The following is a 20,584-nucleotide window of genomic DNA, read 5'->3' on the forward strand; positions in this document are numbered from 1 at the left end:
AAGATCCCAGAGCATACTCTCCCTCCCAGGAGCATGCCCAAGCCCTTCTCTCCCCTCTCCTCATCTCCCACAGGCATGCATCTGCTAAGGGACCCCACGAGACTTGTAACCAGGGGAGCAGTGGCACCTCATCCCAGGCTAACCCCTGACTCTGTCCCAAAGGCCCCCTTTTCTCTGACTTCTTAGTGAGCCAAAGCAGCCCAGCCCAGGCTCATTTCCCCGCCTAGTCTCTCCTGTTGCTGCTTCTATCCTGGCCCTTCCTTGTTTCACTGTCCCCAGCTTCAGTAAATGCCCTCTAAACATCACCTGGACTTGTGTTATGAAATCTTTCCCTCAAGAAGTCACCAATCCACATACTACCAGCCGACCCCAGGCAGACCTGCTCAGGTCCAGGTCCCCTGTCCAGTAACAAGGGGAGTGGCAGGCAGTCCCCCACCTCCTGCCCGAAGTGAGCCCTGCAGCCCTGGGCACCCAGTTCCCCTCCTATCATGAGCAGGCTGTCAGGTGCCAGCCTCTGCCATGCACGCTCAGGGACAGGCAAAGCAGGAGATGGATGATGAAGCCGAAACGTGAGGGACGGCCTCCTGTGTCCGGCAAGACTCAGCATCCTTCCCACTCTCTCCAGGGCCTCCTTCTACCAGGAGCTCTCCCACTGCCAGGCACCAAACCAGGCCTGCTTACCCCCGTGGGAGGGCCCAAGGCACTCAGGGCCCAGGCGGGAGTGGCAGGTGGACTGGACAGAGAAAGGACAAAGGTCAGAGAGGCCGGATGGGGCCCTGAGAGTGACATGAAGACAGGGTGCCATGTCTGGGAGACCTACCTTGTGGAGCCCACATTTGCCCAGGGTGGAGACATGCCAGCCCCTTCCCTGGGATGTGTCACTGCCTGGTCATGACAGCCCTACCCTGTGTGACAAGCCCACTTTAGAGGTGAGGATCCTGACTCCTAGAGGGACATAGCGTCACTCTTTTACTGGCTCTAGGCAGGCCCCAGAGCAGGGGTGGAGTCAGTCAGGAGTGTGTGAGGGCTTAGCCTCCAAGAGGTCAGGGCCTGCGTGGACGGGGAGGGGCGATAGGGTGGCATGGGCTTGGGTCACCAGGGAAGGAAAGCATGAGGAGAGCCTGGAAGGGAGAGCCGCCATACCCCAGGGAGTACAAGGCTATATCCCCAGGGCCTGCGCAGGGATGGAGCTCAATAATTTGGGGTGGAGGGAAGGGAAAGGGAGGGAAACAGGAATAAGGGGAGGGGGAAGGAAGAGGGGAGGGAGTGAGGCCAGGAGAAGTGGAAGGGGAACCACCCAGGGAGGAAGGGAAGCATGATTGGTACAAAGAGGAAAGTCTCAAAGTTTTGGGAAGGAAAGAGGTAATCACAGCCTGAGAAGGGCTGGCCTGGAGAGGAACCAGAATAAAGGAAATAGATGGGAGAGGGAGTGAGGGAGAGAGGCAGAGGGTAGTTAGAATGCCATGTGACCTGCAGGGCGAATGAGACATATTTGTTAGGTGGCCTGTGGGGTTCCCATAAAATTAACTATCCTGCCCTGCTGGCGTGGCTCAGTGGTTGAGCATCGACCTAGGATCCAGAAGATCGTGGTTTGATTCCCGATGTGGGCACATGCCCAGGCTGCAGGCTCGATACCCAGTGGGGGGCATGTAGGAGGCAGCCGATCAATGAATGACTCTCATCATTGATGTTTCTATCTCTCTCTCCCTCTCCCTTCCTCTCTCTGAAATCAATAAAGACATTTTTTTAAAAATTAACTCTCCATGTGGGGAAGTGATGCTGCTGTGTTCCCATCTCACTGTGTCCTCCTGGTTAAGTTTTCTGGGCCGTGAGTGGGTGACCCCGAGGACGCAGGCCCCAGCCTCAGCACAGCACTGTCACACCACCATGGCTCTCCCTCTGCCGGAGTCCGGGCCACCGGATCTCATCAGCAGTCCCTGCCTAGGGAAATGTCTGGAACAGCAAATGTCCGCTGAATGAATGAAAGGAGCAATGAGGAAACGAATGAATGAACCAACCAACAAATGAACTAACATCCAGTCTCTCTCACCCTCAAGCCCAGGGCCAGGGCTGTGCCTTCCTCCCCAGGCCCAGCTCACTCAGGCTCTGAAGATCTTTGCTGCCTGTTGGGCTGGACTCAGGCAGCGCTGGAGGTATTTCTAGAAGCTTCCAGCAGCCACTTGCTCCAGAATCCCGACTCAGCCAGCAGCCCTCACCCCCCACCGATGGCAGTTGGCCACAGCGTCCTCCACGCCCGGAAGAGAGGGCTCAGGTGATCTTTACATGTATACCTTATCTGCCAAAGAAGTAAGTTGTCTGGCAATATTTTTCTAGAAGTTAAAGAAAGGAAGCTTGATCTATTCTTAAAACAGGCTGCTTACAAGGGCCCAGCGGAGCTTTGCCCCAGCACAGGCACCAGAGGCGTGGCATGGCCTTGGCACCCAGTGGTCCCCAGCCTCCGCCCGACAGCTCCACCCTCCCTGGGGACCTGTCTCACTGCCCCCAGTTAAGTAATAAAGTCTCTCCTCGGTGGCTAAGGAAGGGCCATTCCCTTTTGACTTCTGCAGGGGACACCCCCAGTGAGGAATGCAGGGCTGATAGCTTCGATAACCAAGCAAAGTTCAAGAATTTTGAAAAAATCAACATTGATTATCTGCTCAGTGAGCTGACCCATAGCCTTGCTTTGTTTGCCAATATTCTTGTTTTCCTCCTGAAAAACTTTTTTTTTTTCATTTTTCTAAGTGGCTCTTGGTAACAATGCCATTGTGGTACTGAGGCTGATGGTTTACTAAAATACGCACGACACAGCAGTGGCCTCTGAAAATAAAACAAGTGTCAGCAGTCACTGTCCTGCTGTCTTACCAGGGAGAGAATGGAGGCTCTGCTCCGTGTGCACAGGTCACCTTGAAATGAACATGAGCCTCACCCGCTCTCGTTGCTCTGGGGCAGGCAGGGGTTTGCTTTAGGCCTGCGAATAGCTGGCAACGGTCTCGATTGGCCAGCCCACAGGTGGGGAAGACGCATGCTTCAGGGAGCCTACGGCCACCCAGCTACAGCCGGGAAAGACCCGCCTCCGAGGTCACTGAGTAACAAGGGGGCAAGCAATAGAATGTTAAGAAACGTTAAGAAACAGAAGCAGGAGGTGACAAAATGCAGGGTCTGAGGAGCTGTTTGGAGGAGCGTTGCATGTGGTGTGTGCACCTCAGAGGGAAGAAAGGTGAGAGGGAGACACCACATGCGGTGATGGCCTGCAGAGGCGCCTTTAATCTTTTCTTTCACTTTTTTGTTTTACAAGATAGAAAATGCAAAATGAATGAATGAATACAAACAAGTGAATGTCTACAATAACACATCGAACTTTGATACACTTACAGAACTATCTTACGAAAGCAGCCTTCCTTCCAAGTCTGCAGGCTGGCGCCTGAGTGTGTGGCAGCAGGGCAAGTGTTGGGCCCTGGAACCGGACAGCCTGGTGCCAAACCCACCCATCCACTTCGTGTTCTGTGATCGTCAGCAAATGTCTGCAGTAACTTTTAAATATCTCGTCATTAATGTTTATTTAGTGTTTTCTAGATGCAGAGGACTGTGCCCAACAGTCCCCACGCTCACCTCAACACACACGTGTTAGCTATGTACCATCACCACTTAGGGTTGTCAAAGTATGACTGCAACAATGTATTTATAAGCACTGTGCATTTTAGTACCGATCCTCTGAGGTATTTCATTTTAATAGCATTAGATGCCTGTTCATCCAAAAAAATTTAAGCATGAACTTTGGGGCTGGCACTGTGTCCCAGCATACATTTTCCCCCCCTGCAAATTCTCCTAGCCCCTGGGGCCCCATCAGGTGCCCTTGCTGTAAATTCTAATCTGCGAGGCCAAGTTTCTTAAGGGCTGCCAACTGAATTTTCTACAAGGCTCACTTGGCCAGCAGGGTCTGCCCAGCTGCTCCGGGCAATGTTCTGCTAAATATATTCATTGAAGGGTCGACTTTAAGAAATCACGCCCCACAGGTGTTTACTATGGCTTGCTATGGCAAACAGCCCCCGAAAGGTTCTGCCTCAGCAAGGAAAACTCAGGGTTTTAAGCAGCAAATAGGTAAACTATTAATGAAACTTGGGCACAAACACAGCTGAATTATTTCACTGGGCTTCTGTCTTAAGGAGAAATGTTTTTTGAGCTGATAAATGTGAGACATGACGCTTTCACTCTGGGAATAATCAGTCATACAGTCCTGTCATACTGAGAATGCGTCCATGGTTTGGAGAAAATTTTAAAAGTGGCACCTAGTAAGGCAAACAGCCACCTGGAACTGCTGCTAAACCAGAATTTCCTTTTTAAAAAACAGCACACAGCCCCTGCCCAGAACTCGGTGGACGCCAGAGCCTGTAGCATGCCGGCCCCATGTGTATTTCCCCTGCTGAAGCCGCTAAAGCCAGGCAGGGGTGAAATCAGCTCATACTGGTTTGATCAAAAAGATTCACTCAGGACATTCTCCCCTAGGTCCTTCTTAAAGTAAGCCTTTGCTGAAAAGATTTAAATGATCTTCTGAAAGTCCCTTAACTGGAACTGTGAACGGCAGCAGTCCTCCTGCGACGTGGGCAGAGAACACTCGGAATAGCAGGCAGCAGATAAACTTGGGCACACCTATTTGTATAGACGATGCCTTCCCATTTTTGCTCAGATCTTTTTTCTGTCACAGCCATGACAAAACGGTGACTCATGCTTAAATGCAGCCATCGTGTCATAATACCTCGGTGACACTGCTGTGCCATTCCTTTAAGAGGAAAAGGTTCCTGAGAGCGGTCTGCAGCCAGCCTCAGGGACCACAAAGGGTAAGGTCTGCACACGCACCGCTCATTGTGCAGCAAGGCCGCCTGCCTCCTGCAAGCTGTTCCGATAAGCAGCTGTCGGAGGGGAGGGGGCGGGGGGAGGGGAGGGGGCGAGGCCGCTGTTATCAGCTCGGATGGCCAGCCTTCAGCTGCTGCACTTACGTCTTATCTCAAGCATGCTCCCATCTTGCAAATTAAAAAATCTTCCTAAAAGGAGAAAAATAGGAGCAGGGCTCAAGTCCTGCCCTAACTCCCGGCAGCATCCCCTCCCCCACGCCAGCTCCCTGGGAGCTTGTAATTCAGCCCAGGCAGGAGGAGGGAACAGGTGCCACCCAGCTCCAGGAGTTTCAGCAATCATCTGCGAGCCTGCTGACCCTCTCCCTCTCAGGAAGGGCCCCCTCCCCTCAATAAAGAGAATAAGTTTGTTTCAGTACGTTTATTGCAAAATTCAAAGCTGCAGCAGCATAATCCTTTAGAAAACGAAGCATCGCCTGGATCCGTCCTGAAAACAGTAGTGCAGACTGCTAGGTCCGTCAGGGCTCCAGGACCCGTGCAAGTCCAGGCCGCCGGCCTGCCTTCCCTGCTTCCTGCCGGCCGGCTGCTGAGTCACGCCGCCGGCCGGTCCGTCCGTCCTTCCCAGCACCGCGTCCAACGTCCCGCCCGGCGGTCCCGCGAGCGGCCGCTCCCACACTCGTAGAGTCCTGGGCGCCGCGCCGGGCCTGCCGCCGGGCCCCTCCTCCGAGGGATCCGCGCCTCCTCGCGGTTCTCCACGCGCGCCCCGCTTGCCAGTCTCCACGCCGAACTCCAGCGCCCTCCGAGGGCGCGTCCACTGAGCCAGCCCCGCGCTAGGCGCCCCGGGGCGTCTCCGCAACGATCAGACCACGGACGCCGCCGGCTGTCACTCGGGGAGGGTGATGCTGGGAACCCAGTCGTTGACGCTGCGGCTCTCTTCGCAGAACAGGCTGAGCTTTTCCAAGGCGGGATCCTTCCAGGCGTCCTCATTGGGGTTCTGCGGGGAGAGCGCAGGGGTCAGCGGGCGGGCGGGCGCCGCCGGGCGGGGGGGCGAGGGCCCGGGGCGCACACTCACCGAAATGAGGATGCAGTGGAGGTCGCCCGGCGCGCCCGCCTCGTCGCCCGCGCCCACGATGGCCGCCAGCCGCTGCACGTCGCCCACGCGCACGATGTCGATGTCGTTCTCGCAGCAGAACGCCTGGATCAGCGTGAAGTGGATCTGCAGCGCGATGTCGCCCTCGTCCTCCGCGTCGGCGGCCAGCACGCAGAAGGTCACGTTATCGGGGTCCCTGCGCGGGCAAGGAGGGAGTGTGATGCCGGGCAGGGGCCCGGGTGCCCGCCGCCTCCCGGTCTCCCGCGCCGCCCGCCCGTGGCTCGCGCGGCCGCGGCGGTACTCACACGTTCAGGACTTTGGCGGACTCGTAGACGCCGGCGGTGAGGCAGCCCTGGCGCTGCGCCGACAGCAGCAGCTCGTGCAGCGCCTTCCCGGCGCCCTGCATCCTGCGAAAAGCCAGCGCCGTGAGCGAGGGCCCGGCGAGACGCGACGGGTCCCCACCACGGGCACGCAGCCCCTGCGCCCCAGCCCGGAGACGCACCCCCGCCCGCCTCCCCGGGGCACGGGCTCCCGCCCGCCCAGCCGCGGCGCTCGCCGCCGTCCGGCGCCCACCCACCTGGCTGTGCTTTCAGGAACCGCGTCCTGGCCGCGGACTTCCTCCAGAGTCATGGTGCGGTCGGCGAGCAGCTAGAAATCCACGGGAGCCGGCGGAGCGCGGCCGGGACACTGCGTGTCGGAGCCCGTCGGCGCGCCCACCGCCAGCGAGTGCGCCCCGGCGCCGGCGCGCGCTTATATAGGCCGCGCCGGGCGCCGCCAGCTGGCGCCGAGCTGCCAGCCCATTGGCCGGCGCGCGCTTTCTGATGCAAATGAGGGGGCGGCCGGCGGCTCGTGCCAGGAGGCCACGTGGGGAGGGCCGCGGGGGATGACAAAGCCTCGGCCCGCCGCTTTTGTCGGGGTGTTACTAGGCAGACTGCGAGCCTGCAGATTTAATCTCGCTGCTTTCTTTAAAGTCCTTAAAAGGAAAAGTTACGTTTTTAAAAACCGTATTTGTGAATAGGACTCTGCAGCTTTTGAAATGCACCTTTGGAGAATCTAAAGGATTTTATTTTGCGTTTATTTTTGTTGCTACCTTTCTATTTTGGTCTTAACTTTTAATTTGGAGTTTATGAGGCTGTTTCTTTGAAACCGAAACTTAGAGTAAAAATCCGCAAAGCTGGCTTCAAGCTCGCAAAGGTCAGGTCGCCCTCCAGCTGGCACTGGAGCCCCAGCGCGCGCCGGCGGAGCCCCAGCGCCCGCTCCGAGTCCCGGCCCGACGCGCTGCGGGGACCGCGCCGCGCTCGCCGCGCGGGGCGGAGGGCTGCGGCCGCGGGCGCGAGCGGAGGGGCCGGCGCGCGCCGCTCATTTGCATGTCTATAGAAGGCGCACAATGACCCAGGTCTGGCGCGTGGTGGCTGCAGGAGGGACAATCGAAGCTTTCTCTTCATAGCGACACTGTCCACCTGCCGCCGGGTGGAGTGGGGTGGGCAGGGCGCCGCCGCGCGTGAGGGTCACCGAGCTGCCCCGCGCGTGGGGGTCTGGGCAGCGTGCGGCTCCCGCGTCCGTGGGCGCGCGCCTCCGTGCACCCCAGCGGGCCTGCCTGTAATTCCGCCCACCCGGTCCCCGCAGCCGTGCGGAGCGGCCGCGGGAGTTGAAAAGAACACCTGGCTGCTGCGCTCGGTGCGCTCCTCCGGGACGCCGGGGTTCCAGTCCCCGGGTGCTGGGGAAATGAGTCTTGGAATCCCTTTCTCGGGGCGCCATCTACAGGCCTCCAGGAAGATTCTGACCGTCTCCTCCTCGCTTCCCTACTTCCATTGGCCTGGGGCGGGGGTGGTGGGGGGGGGAAGGGGCGGTTGGCCTCCGGCCCTCGGGTCGCGGGGTGGCCCTAACAGGGTCCTCTGAGCCCTGTCCAGAGGATAGCTGCAGAATCAGGACTGCAAAACGCATCGGGGAGGAGAGGGGCACGAAATGTGGAGGAAGAGCCCATATTCCTTGTTCTATTTTGAAAATTTTTATTTAAATATGCATATGTAAAAAGCTTGTTTTCCAGTAATAAATAGAATAATAAAACTGGAAGAGACCTTGAGAGAGTTTAAGAGACACTGCTGTGATGTGACCGTTTTGGACCTGCAGCATTTGAGGCTGTTTGCTCACTCTGGGGCGCGCGTCGGAGCCCGCCCGGCGCGGGGCGGTGGACGTCAGTGACCCCCCCTTTTCCAGCGCGGAGGCCTCGGGCGGGGCGCGCCGGGGGCGGGCGGGATTCCTGGAAGCCCAGGCGGCTGGCTCCGCCGGAGAGAAGAAAAGAAACCGGCGAGCTGGCGGCTGGCGCCCCCTGGTGGCTCACTGGCAGAGGGCAGCTGCAAAATCAGGCCACCTCTTGGATTCCAAGAAGTGGGTGTTTGTTCACCTAACATTCCCGAAACGAAACTCGATGTCGCTTATCTTCCCACCAGCCAGGCGGCGTCGTGCTGCGTTTATTTACTATTGTTTCCTTCCTTCCTTTCTTGGTGGTATAGAAAATGATGGTGTGCCTCGATTGGACAAAATCTGTTTAAGTGGTTGTTAGTTGTTCTTTTAAAATGTATTTGTTCCAGGTCCTCAGGAAACGTTGCAAATAAGACATATTTGACATCCTAGCGCCCCCCCCACCACCACCATTTACAGCACTGGAAATCCGCAGGCACTCCAGGCCTCAGCCCCTGCTCCCAGAGTAGGCACTGGACGGGCCTGTCAGGGGAGGGCACAGGGGCCGCATTTCCAGCTGGCGCTGAGCCAGCCCTGAGGAAGAGAGCTGATTGACAGCCCCCGGGGCTGCTCTACTTTGCTCGCGTTTTTAAGGTATTTCGTTTCAGGAAAACCACCTTTCTGACATAGGATATGACTTCACCTGGGTTTATTAGGTCAGTCCAAATGGCCCTAAAGCCCTCATCTCAATTAGGGAAGAAAGGTTTGATGGAGACAAGGCCGGCCCTCCACCAGAACCCTCCAGCCCCTATCCTGCCGTTTAGACAAATGCAGAAGCTGCTGTGTCTGGGACAGCCCCCTCCCCTCAGACCACAGGGGGAGTGGAAGAGGCTGCCCATTCCCGGTTTCCTTCAGCCGGCAGGGAGACAGAGGATTGACAACGGGGAATGGTGCGCCTGCCCCGCTGTGACGCTGATACATTTGCAATTAACCTTGTTATTAACAGGAAAGGAACAAAGGGTACAAGGGGCATGTCACTTGGACAGCTTCACCTGCAAGCTGCAACTTCAACTCCCCAGGGGACTGGACAAAGAGAAGATAGAAGCATGCCCAGTAAGGTTTGGGGTGACACAGGGAAGGTGCTTTCTGTCAATCACACCTGGGGACAGAGACGGTTGGCCAGGATGGGCATGGCTACTGCAAGGGCATGACATTTAGGGTATTTAAGCCCCTGAAAAAAGGAGTTTGCTCTTTTGTGCTCTCGTGCTATTGCTGCTCTTGGGACTCTTGGGACTTGTGTGACTCCTGGCCTGTGAGGCTCTCCTGCACTCACCCACAGGGCCCACGGCCATGGACTCATGGGCTGCATCTAGCCTGGTGCTGAACTGGACCCAGCTCCAACGTGGAAAGGAAACTCTGGACTCTGACTCTGCTTCCAGCTTTACTGAAGGGATGTAATTCCACGGAAATAAAGCTTCTACCACATCTCGTCCTCCGAGGGGCCTCCGGAAATGTTTATTCCAGTGGTACCCCAGGAACCCACTTCTATTCCCAAAGGGGAGAGACCACCCATGCTTTTCACCAATAACAGTGCTCCCAGGCTCCCAAATAGCATTCAGCCAATGTCTCAGCCTGCCGAAGCCCCAAGTCCTAGGGGGGCTGTGTTGTTACCCCAAGCTCCCTGTGATTGCACCCTTAAACCTTCCCCTGAACCTTAATAATGCAAGTGATGGTGACTTTGTTAATAATAGAGACTCCCTCGGAGACGCTCTGCTTTTAAAGCCTTTGGAAATGTTCACAGTGTGACTGGTGTACTAATACATCTTGGAAATGCACGTCTCGGTTACTCTCAAGCCTGGCTGAATGGTGGCAGAGTCTGGAAAGAAATGGGCTTTAAGTAAGCAGTCCACTTTATGAGACAGTCCCTGTTGCGGTTTCTCAAGTTATTTGCACTTAGAGCATGCACAAACACTGTCCTCAAACAGGAGGTTCGCCCCCCCTTGTACCCACAGCCCCACCAGAGGCTGCAGGGCACGGACGCCTGTCAGAGGTCCATGCTGTCTACAGGCAGTGTGCCACTGGACTGTGGGGTGTCTTAGGAAAAGCCCAAGTCATTGCCACCTTTCAAAATGGGCAGCTTTCACATAAAAATCTGGATTTGCAGCTTCTCTTGGCAAATGAGATTTGGCCACCATGTGCCTGCAGTTACCACTACCCCCATACACCACAGCAACCATCAGCTGAAAGGGGGGCACTGGGACCCCAGACTGGGCAGCGCTCTCCAGGTCACCGCAGTCCTCACTGCACCCTTTTGAGGACCCCTGCTGCTTTGTCCATTCATACGACCTGTTTGTCCCCTGCGGGCCTTCACATTTGCAATGTTTGAAAAGAAACTGAAGTTCGAAAAGCAAAATAAAGGGACCAGGTGCTTAAAAGATGAACTGAAATAGGGCAAGCATTATTTGTGTCCCAGATTCTGCAGGACGGGTCCCCACGCGGGCACCAGGCTCTGGGAGCAGTCTGGGCTGACCCCTTTCTATACGGCTAGGGCGTCGCTCTCAGTCCCTAACGCCCACCCCTTTCTCAGCCCTTTCTCAGGCAGGACAGGACTCCTTGGGTTTCAAAAAGAGTATTTTTTCCAAAAAAAAACCCTCATGGATGGGGTGAGGGGCAGCAATGAATCAGTAACAATACAACAGTAACTCAAAAAAGAAACCAAATCCTTGTGGAAGATACACACTTAATACTTAAAACCCAGCAGTGTCACAGCAAATGTGTCCCAGAATCTGACAGGCACAGTATGGTGCCCCCACCCACTGCCTCGCCCCCCCACCCTGTAAAATGTGAGGTCTGAAGATGGGGAGGCTTCAGATGACAGCCAAGACAGGAAACAGGAAACGGAAAAGGGAAACCCCCACCAAGCAGAAGCCAGACATCCGCGGTCAGTCCCCACACGGACAGGGACTCACAGGAGCAGCACGTGAGAGGTCACGTTAGTTCAGTGCGATTCCTGAAATGGGGTGGGGACAAATCATGCATGCACTTGGTACTTTCTCTGTCGGGAGTAAGAAATGATTGTGACACATGTCACAGCCATAGGCTCAAAACCCTGAAAAGCCGCAGATGTGCTGCCTTGACGGCTTGGCCATGTGTCTGCCCCCTGAGCCTTGGTTTCCCTGAGTGAAATGAAGATGTGCCCTTTGCCCTTCGTGAACCTCATAGCACACCTCTAAAGGCCACATCTGGTCACCATTTGGCCCACATTCGGGTTGTGCTTGGGCAATGCTCTAAAACGACTTACAAATTCAGGTCTGACTTGTTCGTTTGTGTAAGCAGGAGTGGGTGGCATGCACTTTCCATGTCACCCTAGATATGTCCCAAATGTCACATTAGGCCTGCTGGCACATTTAGCCCCGGCCTGGCCGATGCAGGCATTTGAGTTTGGCATGAACTTTCTTTTCTAACAGCATACAGTGAGCTGAGATACTGTGGTCATCTTTCTGAAAACATTAACATACAGCATATAACAGATTAATGGAACTTTCTAACTGAAAACTCTATGTTCTGAGAGAGAATTTAAAGTAAGTATATAAATAGCCAGAAAAGGCCATGTGATTTTGAGCAGAACAGGCTCGAAGCTGGGTTTCGTTGCTTACTTAACTTTGACCTTAAGCAAAAAGTTAGTGCATGATTTAAAGAGGTAAGACAAGGAGGCAGAAGACCTGCACTTGGAAACCTGTATTAAGACAGTGAGGAAAGAAACTAAAGATATAAATAAATAGAAGCATACGCCATGTTCATGGATAGGAAGAATTAGCATAGATAAAATGTCCATCTACTCAAAGCGATCTATAGAGTCAACACAATTTCTATCAAAATACCAATGATGTGTTTCACAGAACTAGAACAAATAACCCCAAATTTGTATAGAACCACAAAAGACCCCTAATAGCCACAGCAATCTTGAGAAAGAAGAACAGAGTTGGAGATATCATGCTACCTGATATCAAACTATATTATAGGACCATAGTAAAAAAAAAATGCAGCACAGTACTGGCATGAAAACAGCCACAGGGATCAATGGAACAGAATAGAGAGCCCCGAAATCAACCCACGCTTATATGGTCAGTTAATCTAGACAGAGGGGGCAAGAGCATACAGTGGGGTAAAGACAGTCTACTTAATAAATGGTGCTGGGAAAATTAGACAGATACATGCAAAAAATGAAACTATACCACCTTCTTACACCATATACAAGATAAATTTAAATGGATGAGAGATTTAAATATAAGACTCGAAACCATGGAAATCCTGGAAGAAAGCAAAGGCAGTAAACTCTCTGACATTTCTCTTAGAAATCTTATTTCTGATACATCTCCTCAGGCAAGAGAAACAAAAGAAAAAATAAACAAATGGGACTACATCACATTAAAAAGGTTTTGCATAGCAAAGGAAGCCATTATCAAAAAAAAATATAACCTACTGAATGAAAAAATATATTCATTGATGATGGGTTCCATAAGGGGTTGATATCCAAAGTTTCTAAAGAACTCAGGCAACTCAACAAAAAAAATAAACAATCCAATTAAAAAGTGGGCAGAGGACCTGAATAGACACTTCTCCAAAGAGGACATACAGATGACCAACAGACATGAAAAAATGTTCAATGTCACTAATCATCAGAGGTGCAAACTAAAACCACAATGAGATACCACCTCACAAGTGCTGGCGAGGGTGTGAGGAAAGGGAACCCTCGGGCACTGCTGGTGGGAGTGCAGACGGGTGCAGCCACTAACACTGTGCAGGTTCTTCAAAAAATTAAAAATGGAGCTGCCTTATGACCCAGCAATTCCACTTCTGGGTATATGTCTAAAGAAACTCAAAACACTAGTTCGAAAGAATGTATGCACCCCTATGTTCATTGCAGTGCTACTTGCAATAGCCTAGATATGAGAGCAGCCCAGTGCCCATCCACAGATGAGCGGATAAAGAAGGTGTGTTCACATGTACACTGGAATATTACTTGGCCATTAAAACGAATGAAATCTGACCATTTTCAACAGCAGAGATGCACCTAGAGGGTATTATGCTAAGTAAAATAAGTCAGAGAGAGAGAGACAAGTACGATATGATTTTACTTATATGTGGCACCTGAAGAACAAAATAAACAAGCAAAACAGAAACAGACTCATGGATACAGAGAACAGACTGACGGTTACCAGAGGGGAGGGGGGCCGGGGACAGGGTGACAATGGTGAGGGGACTGAGAAGTGCAGATTGGTAGTTATAGTACAGATAGTACTAACTGGAGTTAACTAAACTACAGATTGATAGTTTAGTTATGTAAAGTACAGCCCAGGAAATACAGTCAATAATAATATTATAATAACCGTGTGGTGCCAGGAGGGTACTGGACATATCGGGAATCACCGTAAAATATATGATGGTCTAACCACTACACTACACCTGAAAGTAATAGGGAATCACAGTGAATGTAAACTGTAAGTGAAAAATAAGACTTTAAAAAGAAAAGAAACTGAAGTGTAAGGTAAGAGTCCACGCTTATCAACGCGTTACATCTACAGTGCTGCCTCGGTTCTCGAACACGCCTCGGAAGTCGAACACACCCCGCGGCTTCCGCTGGGGCAAGATCCTGAGGCCTCGCCGTCGGCTGTGGATCCCTCGGTTTTCGAACGTTTCCGAACTCGAATGGGCTTCCAGAACGGAGTACATTTGAAAACCGAGGCACCACTGTACTTTCATCGAGTTTTCCTAAAGAAGTACATTCCAAAATATACATTTCAAAGGAACGTTTGCTGCGGTATTTCTCCTAATAGCGCAAACGGGAAGCCACAATAAGGGGCGAGTGCCGATCACAGTGTGGACATGCAGGAAACGGAGGCCTCTCCTGCCTGACGGGGACAGCAGGTGCTGAGCTGTGTGGCTCTCATGCAAACGTGTCTAGTGCACACGATGAACACCGTACGGATGTCAGGGTGGGGACGTGGGACATCTCCACGTGGTGAGATTTTAGACTATTTCTATTTTTTTCACTGCACTTCTCTGCAATCAAGCATCTGGAATTCGATTTCGTATAATGCAAACCTTCGCCCCAGGCCTCGCCAGCCTGACTTGCTTCAGGCGCTGTGCGGGCTGACCCTTTACGGTAACAGATAAGACGCCAGGCATCTGCGGGCTGTGCTGCGGGGAAGGCCAGGCCAGAGCGCGACCTCTGCGGAGCGGCTCGTCTTGCTGGGATGCCGCCTTGTTCTCAGTTGAGTGAAGACGGTTCTGCTGCACTCAGAGGTTGACTCTGGAGGGACTGGGATGGAATCTCGGGTGACACACTCGGGGCACGAAGGTGGGGCAGCAGCCAGGCACCTGGGACGCCCATGCCACAGAGTGCAGTTCCCCAAGACACACATTTTAGCAAGTAGCGACAAATAAAACTCTTTCACTACCTTTTTGACAAACGTGTCTACTTTTCAGAAATGAATTACAACAATAGATTAGAAAAATTGTTTCCACTGTTTATATAATACATCAGGAATTCTAAAAATTCAAAATCTTTAGGTATACTCAATCCATTTTGAGACTCTTGTAAGTGCAATTCAATTTTGCAGTGTTTAGTTTTACCCATTTAAAAAGCGTGTGGCAGGCCTTGAGTGGTAATGGCATTATGACTTTATCTACCAGACTTTCACAGAGGTTGGTATGTGCCAGGCACTGTTCCAAGCACTTTTAGAGCAGCACTTAATCCTCATGCCCCTGATGGGTAGGGACTCTTCATCACTGACAGATGAAGAAAGTTGGGCACAGAAAGGTGAAGTAGCTTGCCCGAAGTCACACAGCCGGAAGGTGGCAAAGCTGGGACTTGAACCTAGACAGGCTGGCTCTGGAGCTCCCTCCTGCTCACCGCCAAGAGGGTTGATGCCACTTCTCTGTAAAAGCTTTTCTAGAGCCATGGGGGCAGACCATTTTGTCCACAAACGGCAAGGAGATCACCTAGGTGAAAAGATTTCGAGAAGCTGCTTGGCTCTCCTTGGGAGCCCCTAGTGCCCTGCCGGATGTCGTCATTGCAGGGGGCCATCCTGTGGTCAAAGAGAATACAATTTTGAGCTCTGAAAAGGAGCTTCTGTCTAGCGTCTCCATGTGTCTCGGGAGCCCACGGGCTCTGGTGCCACACTGAGGTTAATACGCAGAAGCAGCAGTCCCGGGAGCAACGAGCTCCGTCTGCCACGGGTGGGCAGCTTCTGAGAAGCCAGGCAGCCCCGAGGACGCTTCTGAGGGGTCTGCCACTTGTAGAGACACGCAGCCCGAGCTGCCAACAACAGGGAGAAGAGATCCAACCACCGGGACACTATGTGTCAGGGGAAGGACTCCTGCCACCTACAGACAGGAAAACGGGTCACACAGCTAATGATGGAGCTGGGGCTCTGGCCGCCTTTGCCAGGCCTCGGCCGAACCCCCTGTTCTGCCTCCACACCCACTGCACGGGGCCGGGGCTCAGCGCGAGGCAGCCACCCTGAGACACGGCTCCGGAGCACCCAGCCACGAGTGGGGGGTCCCCGGGACTCGCACGCCTGCTTTCCTTTCAATCGAGGGATGCTCTCAGTCTCCCCATGTCCTCTGACACTCTGACCTCCACTCGTCAGCCACATCATAGGAATTATATGGATTATTTTTTCTTACAAACTCATAGAGGCAAATTTAAATTTGCAGGTACCCACAAGGCAACAGTCTTCAAAATGCTGCCAATTTTGGACACAGCACCACGAGACAGGTTTGGGTGTCCGAGGCCCCGCGGGAAGCCTCGGTGAGCAGCGGTAGATGTGGGACATGTGGATGAGATGCCATTTGCCGAGTGACCTCTGAATCTGGGAGAGGGCTGTTGGCCCGGCTCGTCCCCTCCAGTCCACTGCCCCTTCCGCACAGGGCCCCCGGGGAAACACTGCACCCCAGCCCCCTGATTGCCAGACCAGCTCCAGCTAGTGTGGCCTTCAGTCACTGGCTCCTCCCTGCAGATGCAGTGGGGCCCCGGCAAGTAGAAGCCGGGCAGCCTTAGCAGACAGGCCGGGGTCCCCCCGACCGTGTGGCCCCGCCGCCCTGATGGCCTTATTCCTGGCGTATCTGAGGCCGGCTGATGAAGTGAAGTCCGCCAGGCTTCTCCAGGCTGCCGTCCCCACTGACTGTCGAGTGAGCGAGTGCAGCGGGAGCTGCGGGCCTCGCGGCCGCGGGGTACGCCCGGGCTCGGGACTCAGGCGACTTTCCGCTGGAGCACAGCCCGCAGCAAGCACAGGCCCCGAGCTCCCGTCAGTTGCTGGGAACGTTACACTCACATCCCTCCCCTGGTATTTGCAATAGACGGAAAACTATTACTAGTTCCCCGGGACACATTCAACTTAAATAGTAATGGTTAAAACAGCCCAGAAGGGCAGGGAACCTGTGTGGTGTATTTCCATTTTGCCAGAAAAGTCCACAGCAGGAAAAGTAGTTCCTGGCTGCGAGGACTGGGAGTCTCTCCATCCGTTAGGGCGCTTCAGTTTCCAGGAGAGATGGCCTGCCCGGCCCCCGCTTTGTCCTGGGTCCCAGTCAGGGAGACCCCTCATCACAGGACAACCTATTTAACCACCACCCTCCCAGGGCCTCAGCCCCCAACGGAGGACCATGTGTGCTGACCTGGGAGGTAAGGACAAAGGAGGTGGCCAGTGGCGACCCGTCCTACCAGTGGTGACTCGGCAGCATCAGGTGGATACAGGCCGCACGCCCACCCTGGGCTGGGTACAGCGCCCAATGCTCCGCCAGTCTCTCCCCATCCACTCCAGCTACCTCAGCTGTCCCCAACCCTCAGCACATTTTGACATGGCCGCGGCCCCTGCTGTCCCCACCCCTCCCTTTCCTCCCCAGCACGTCCATCGCAAGGACACCTGCTCAGCCTTTGTCCCGCACACAGCCTGGGTCACGTCCCACACGCAGCGTCCCCACAAGAAAGGACTGATGGATGAAGGGCCATGTCTGCGTCCCCCAGTGCAGGCGGGAAAGGAGGTCCCTCCCCACGGAACGGTGAGGTCCCTGCTGCGCGGGCTCGGGACCACGGTGGTGACCCAGCACAACCCAGAAAGAGGAGGAGGGGGGACTCCAGAAGAAATGAGTGAGAAGGGGAGCCCGTGAGGTGGCAGGAAGGTGCAGCCCCGGCACCCCCGCCCGGCGCCAGGCTCTGCAGGTGCGAGACGGCTTCCCGACGAGCGATGGCGGAGTGAATCGGGGCAGGAGGAGACACGACTGCGCCGTGCGGTGCCCTCAGCTCCCCAGCCGACCTGACGATGCACGGGTTCCCCTTCTACGTAAACAGGCGGCACTGGCAACCCTCAGCTGGGTTGCGCTGCTCACCCCAGCTCCTGCTGCCAAAGCGGGGCCAGGGCTTGTAAAGCTGGGCCCCAAATTATTCAGACACTGCAGCCAGCCGTTCCTACACATGCCTTCCCAGGAGGCACCATTCCTGGCCTGTGTCCAGGCTGCTCCAGACATGGGCCACGCTGTCCTGGGTTCCTTGAAGTGAAACGAAGTGTCCACCTAGCACTCCGTGTGGAGTGTTTCCTGACGGGTGCAGCTGCGTTCCGAGGGCCTGGATCGCATTTCCCCGGCAGAGAGCACGCCCGCCTCCCCGGGGAGTACGGGCGTTTTCCGCAGCTGAGGGGACGGCACTCCGCAGAGGTTCCAGAGGTTTCGCTGGTGCATGTAAGAGGGCAAAACGTGAGCCAGACCTCTACTCACCTACCTGCTAAACAATTAAAACAGGCAAGCATTTAAGTAAAGAAGATTTTATTTTCTCTAATGCCTAGACAGAGAAATAACCCATCAGGTACCATGAGTAACCAAGGCGACAAGGTAATTCAGAAAGAAAATGAAAAATCTCCAAAAAATAAACATAAAGACAAGAAAGACTGTGAACTCAAGATGGCAGTTCTGAGAAAACTCAACAACACACAAGAAAACTCAGAAAGGCAGTTCAGTGAGCTCAGAAATAAAACCAACATCACAAAAATCTAGAACTGAGACCCATTACACACACAAAAAGAGGGAACGCGGGAAGCCACAGAATTCCACCAAACTAAAATAATAGAAACACAACGCAAAAGAAACAATGGAGACACAGAGCTACCAGAAAACAAAAGATGAAACGGCCACAGGAAGTCCTCACACATCAGTAATCACGCTGAGTGTAAGGGGTTGACAGCGTTTGAATAAAAAAAAGAAACCCCGCTATCTGCTGCCTCCAGGAGACACATCTCAGCTGCAAAGACAAACACAGACTCCAAGAGTCCAGTGTGAATGAGTCAGAATTATACCTGGTGGCTGGTTTGTCAGATTAACAAAAATATATATATTTTTTGGTGTGCTGCAGAATTTTAGTAAGTAGTTTATGTGCCATGAGATGAAAAAGGTTGAAAATTGCTGCGATATACAGATGATGTATTATAGACCTGTATACTTGAAACTTACGCAATGTCACCCAAAGTCACCCCAATAAATTTAATTCAATAAAAGTATATATAAAGGGAAAACACTTTTTAAAAAAGATGTCACCTTTCTGGCAGCCAACTCTGGACAACCAGCAGGCTCCACGCTGAGGCCTCTCTGCCTCAAAGCCGTCCTGCCGGGGACCAGGCTAGAAGGGAAAATTAGCACCCTGGCCATCCACAAGCCCCCCACCCACATCCCCTCCAGGGCAAAGTGCTGGTCATATGACCACGTGTTCCCCACAGGGCAGGGAGCGGCTTGCGAGACCTTGTCCCGAAGCCGGGGTGACTCTGTGTGTGCGGTGGTGGCTTGGGCTACGGCCGCCAGCCCTCAGGAGACCCGGCCGCTCTCACCACTGCTCCGCCCGGCAGGCTGGAGTGCCGTCGCCCGCAGAGTGCAGGGCCCCTAACCCAGAAACCTGGGGGGCTGCAGGCACAGTGTGTCCGGGGCTCTGCCAAAGGCAGGCCTCCGAGAAAGTTCAACTGCCCGCTGCACGGGCACTGCCCTCTCCAGCCCTCGGAAGCCAGTGTCACCGGGAAGCGGCGGCCTGAGCTCAGAGCCCCCTGATGCCAAGACGGGGAGGAGGGGGCACCACCAGGCACTTAGGAGATCTGTCATCAGTGTCCGCGTGGCTGAACTCCACCACGTCAGAAAACGGCTCCTAAGGGATTGCCGTGTGCCCCGACGCCCCAGCTGCTCCTCCAGACCGGCTCTCCTTTCCGCAGGAGAGGAAAGGGCAGCAGGCGCTGGGCCACAGTCTTAGTTGAATACCTACTGTGTGCAGGGCAGAATGCTGGGGCTGGGCTCTGACCTCAGGAAGTCGACAATGGGGGTACAGAAAATCCACCCACTGAGGGTCCCCCAACCCGGCTAGTCATCATCGCCTCTTCTTGCGACCTCTGACAGGAGCTCCCTGAAGGCCAGGAGGAGCTACCGAAGTGGGTGGGAAGCCCAGAAGGTCCGCAGGTGTAAGCTGAGGGACAGCCAACAGGGCTCCAGAGGGTCTGCAAGGGACGAACGAATCAGGGGGCTCACCCACCCCTGGACTGTGGCAACATCCCTGCTGACAGGTAAAGAAACTCTGGGGCAGCTTCCCAAACTCATACCTAATGGAACCCTACCTACCCCAGGGTAGAAGGGGTGTTGGCAACAGATGTGCTTCATCGTTAAATAGGTTTGGAAAATGCTAGGTGCAGAAGCCTGACACCACAGGCAGGGGTTATCACAGTGAATGCTGAGTTTCCCAGAGAAACCTTGGCTGGCCACCATGAAGACTTGTGTGACCACAAGCCCCTCCTCATGGACCACAGATCCGGGCTCTAGGGGACATCGGTTAGGGGTGCAGTGCCCGGTGTCTCCCAGTCCCAACACTTCCCCAAAGTGTTCCCACCACCGGAGAACTTGTTAGAAATGCAGATTCTCAGCCTCATTCCAACCTCCTGGATTGGAAACTAGGAGTGGCCGATGATCCGCTTGGCATCCTAACAAAGCCCTCAGAGGAGTCTGATGCCAGCTCCAGTGTGAGAACCACTGGATTAGGGGCCTGTGACAACAGCTAGGACACCCTGGGACCCCAGAACAGGATCTGAGAAGCGGCAGGGAGCAGTTTTCCGAAAACCACCACCACAATAGTACACAAAATTTAGGTGAATTTTTCTTGATCCTGTGGTGGAGGGTGGGGGCCCTCTCAGCCGGCACAGGCTGCTCTGCAGGGTGGCAGAGCACCCCCTGGTGTTGGGTCCCTGTGGCTACTCTTCGCCCCCTGCAGCCTGTCACCACCAGGCCCAGGAAAGGCGGGGAGGGGCTCTCAGACGCTGACCCCATGAGGGATGCAGGCTTCCCTCCCTTGGGGTCAGGATTGTAAGCATCCATGTCAGCTGGGCCCAGCCAGCCCGTGGGAACCTGAACTCCAGGGCCAGTCCGCGGTGACAGGTTTGTGTGGAGG

General features: G+C 54.2%; 1 protein-coding gene across 1 annotated transcript; it reads right to left on the reverse strand.

Moving 5' to 3' along the window:
- Nucleotides 1-5,238: 5,238 nt before the first annotated feature.
- On the reverse strand, nt 5,239-6,647 carry GADD45G (growth arrest and DNA damage inducible gamma). Its single transcript, XM_087823118.1, has 3 exons — nt 6,515-6,647; nt 6,243-6,344; nt 5,239-6,133 (listed from the first exon to the last, which is right to left on the reverse strand). Exons 1-3 carry the CDS (start codon nt 6,565-6,567, stop codon nt 5,731-5,733), a joined length of 558 nt encoding a protein of 185 aa, XP_087679244.1. The 5' UTR covers nt 6,568-6,647; the 3' UTR covers nt 5,239-5,730.
- Nucleotides 6,648-20,584: the final 13,937 nt, after the last annotated feature.

This window comes from Miniopterus natalensis, chromosome 12 (genome assembly GCF_054644295.1).
Source record: "Miniopterus natalensis isolate mMinNat1 chromosome 12, mMinNat1.hap1, whole genome shotgun sequence".
Taxonomy (NCBI): Eukaryota; Metazoa; Chordata; class Mammalia; order Chiroptera; family Miniopteridae; genus Miniopterus; species Miniopterus natalensis.

Excerpts from the sequence above, each read along its gene's own strand:
- GADD45G (XM_087823118.1), bottom strand. The coding sequence starts at position 6,567 with ATGACTCTGGAGGAAGTCCGCGGCCAGGACGCGGTTCCTGAAAGCACA. Across the intron at positions 6,345-6,514 it reads GTTCCTGAAAGCACAGCCAG|GATGCAGGGCGCCGGGAAGG; the intron begins GTGGGTGGGCGC and ends GGCTTTTCGCAG. Across the intron at positions 6,134-6,242 it reads TCCGCCAAAGTCCTGAACGT|GGACCCCGATAACGTGACCT; the intron begins GTGAGTACCGCC and ends TTGCCCGCGCAG.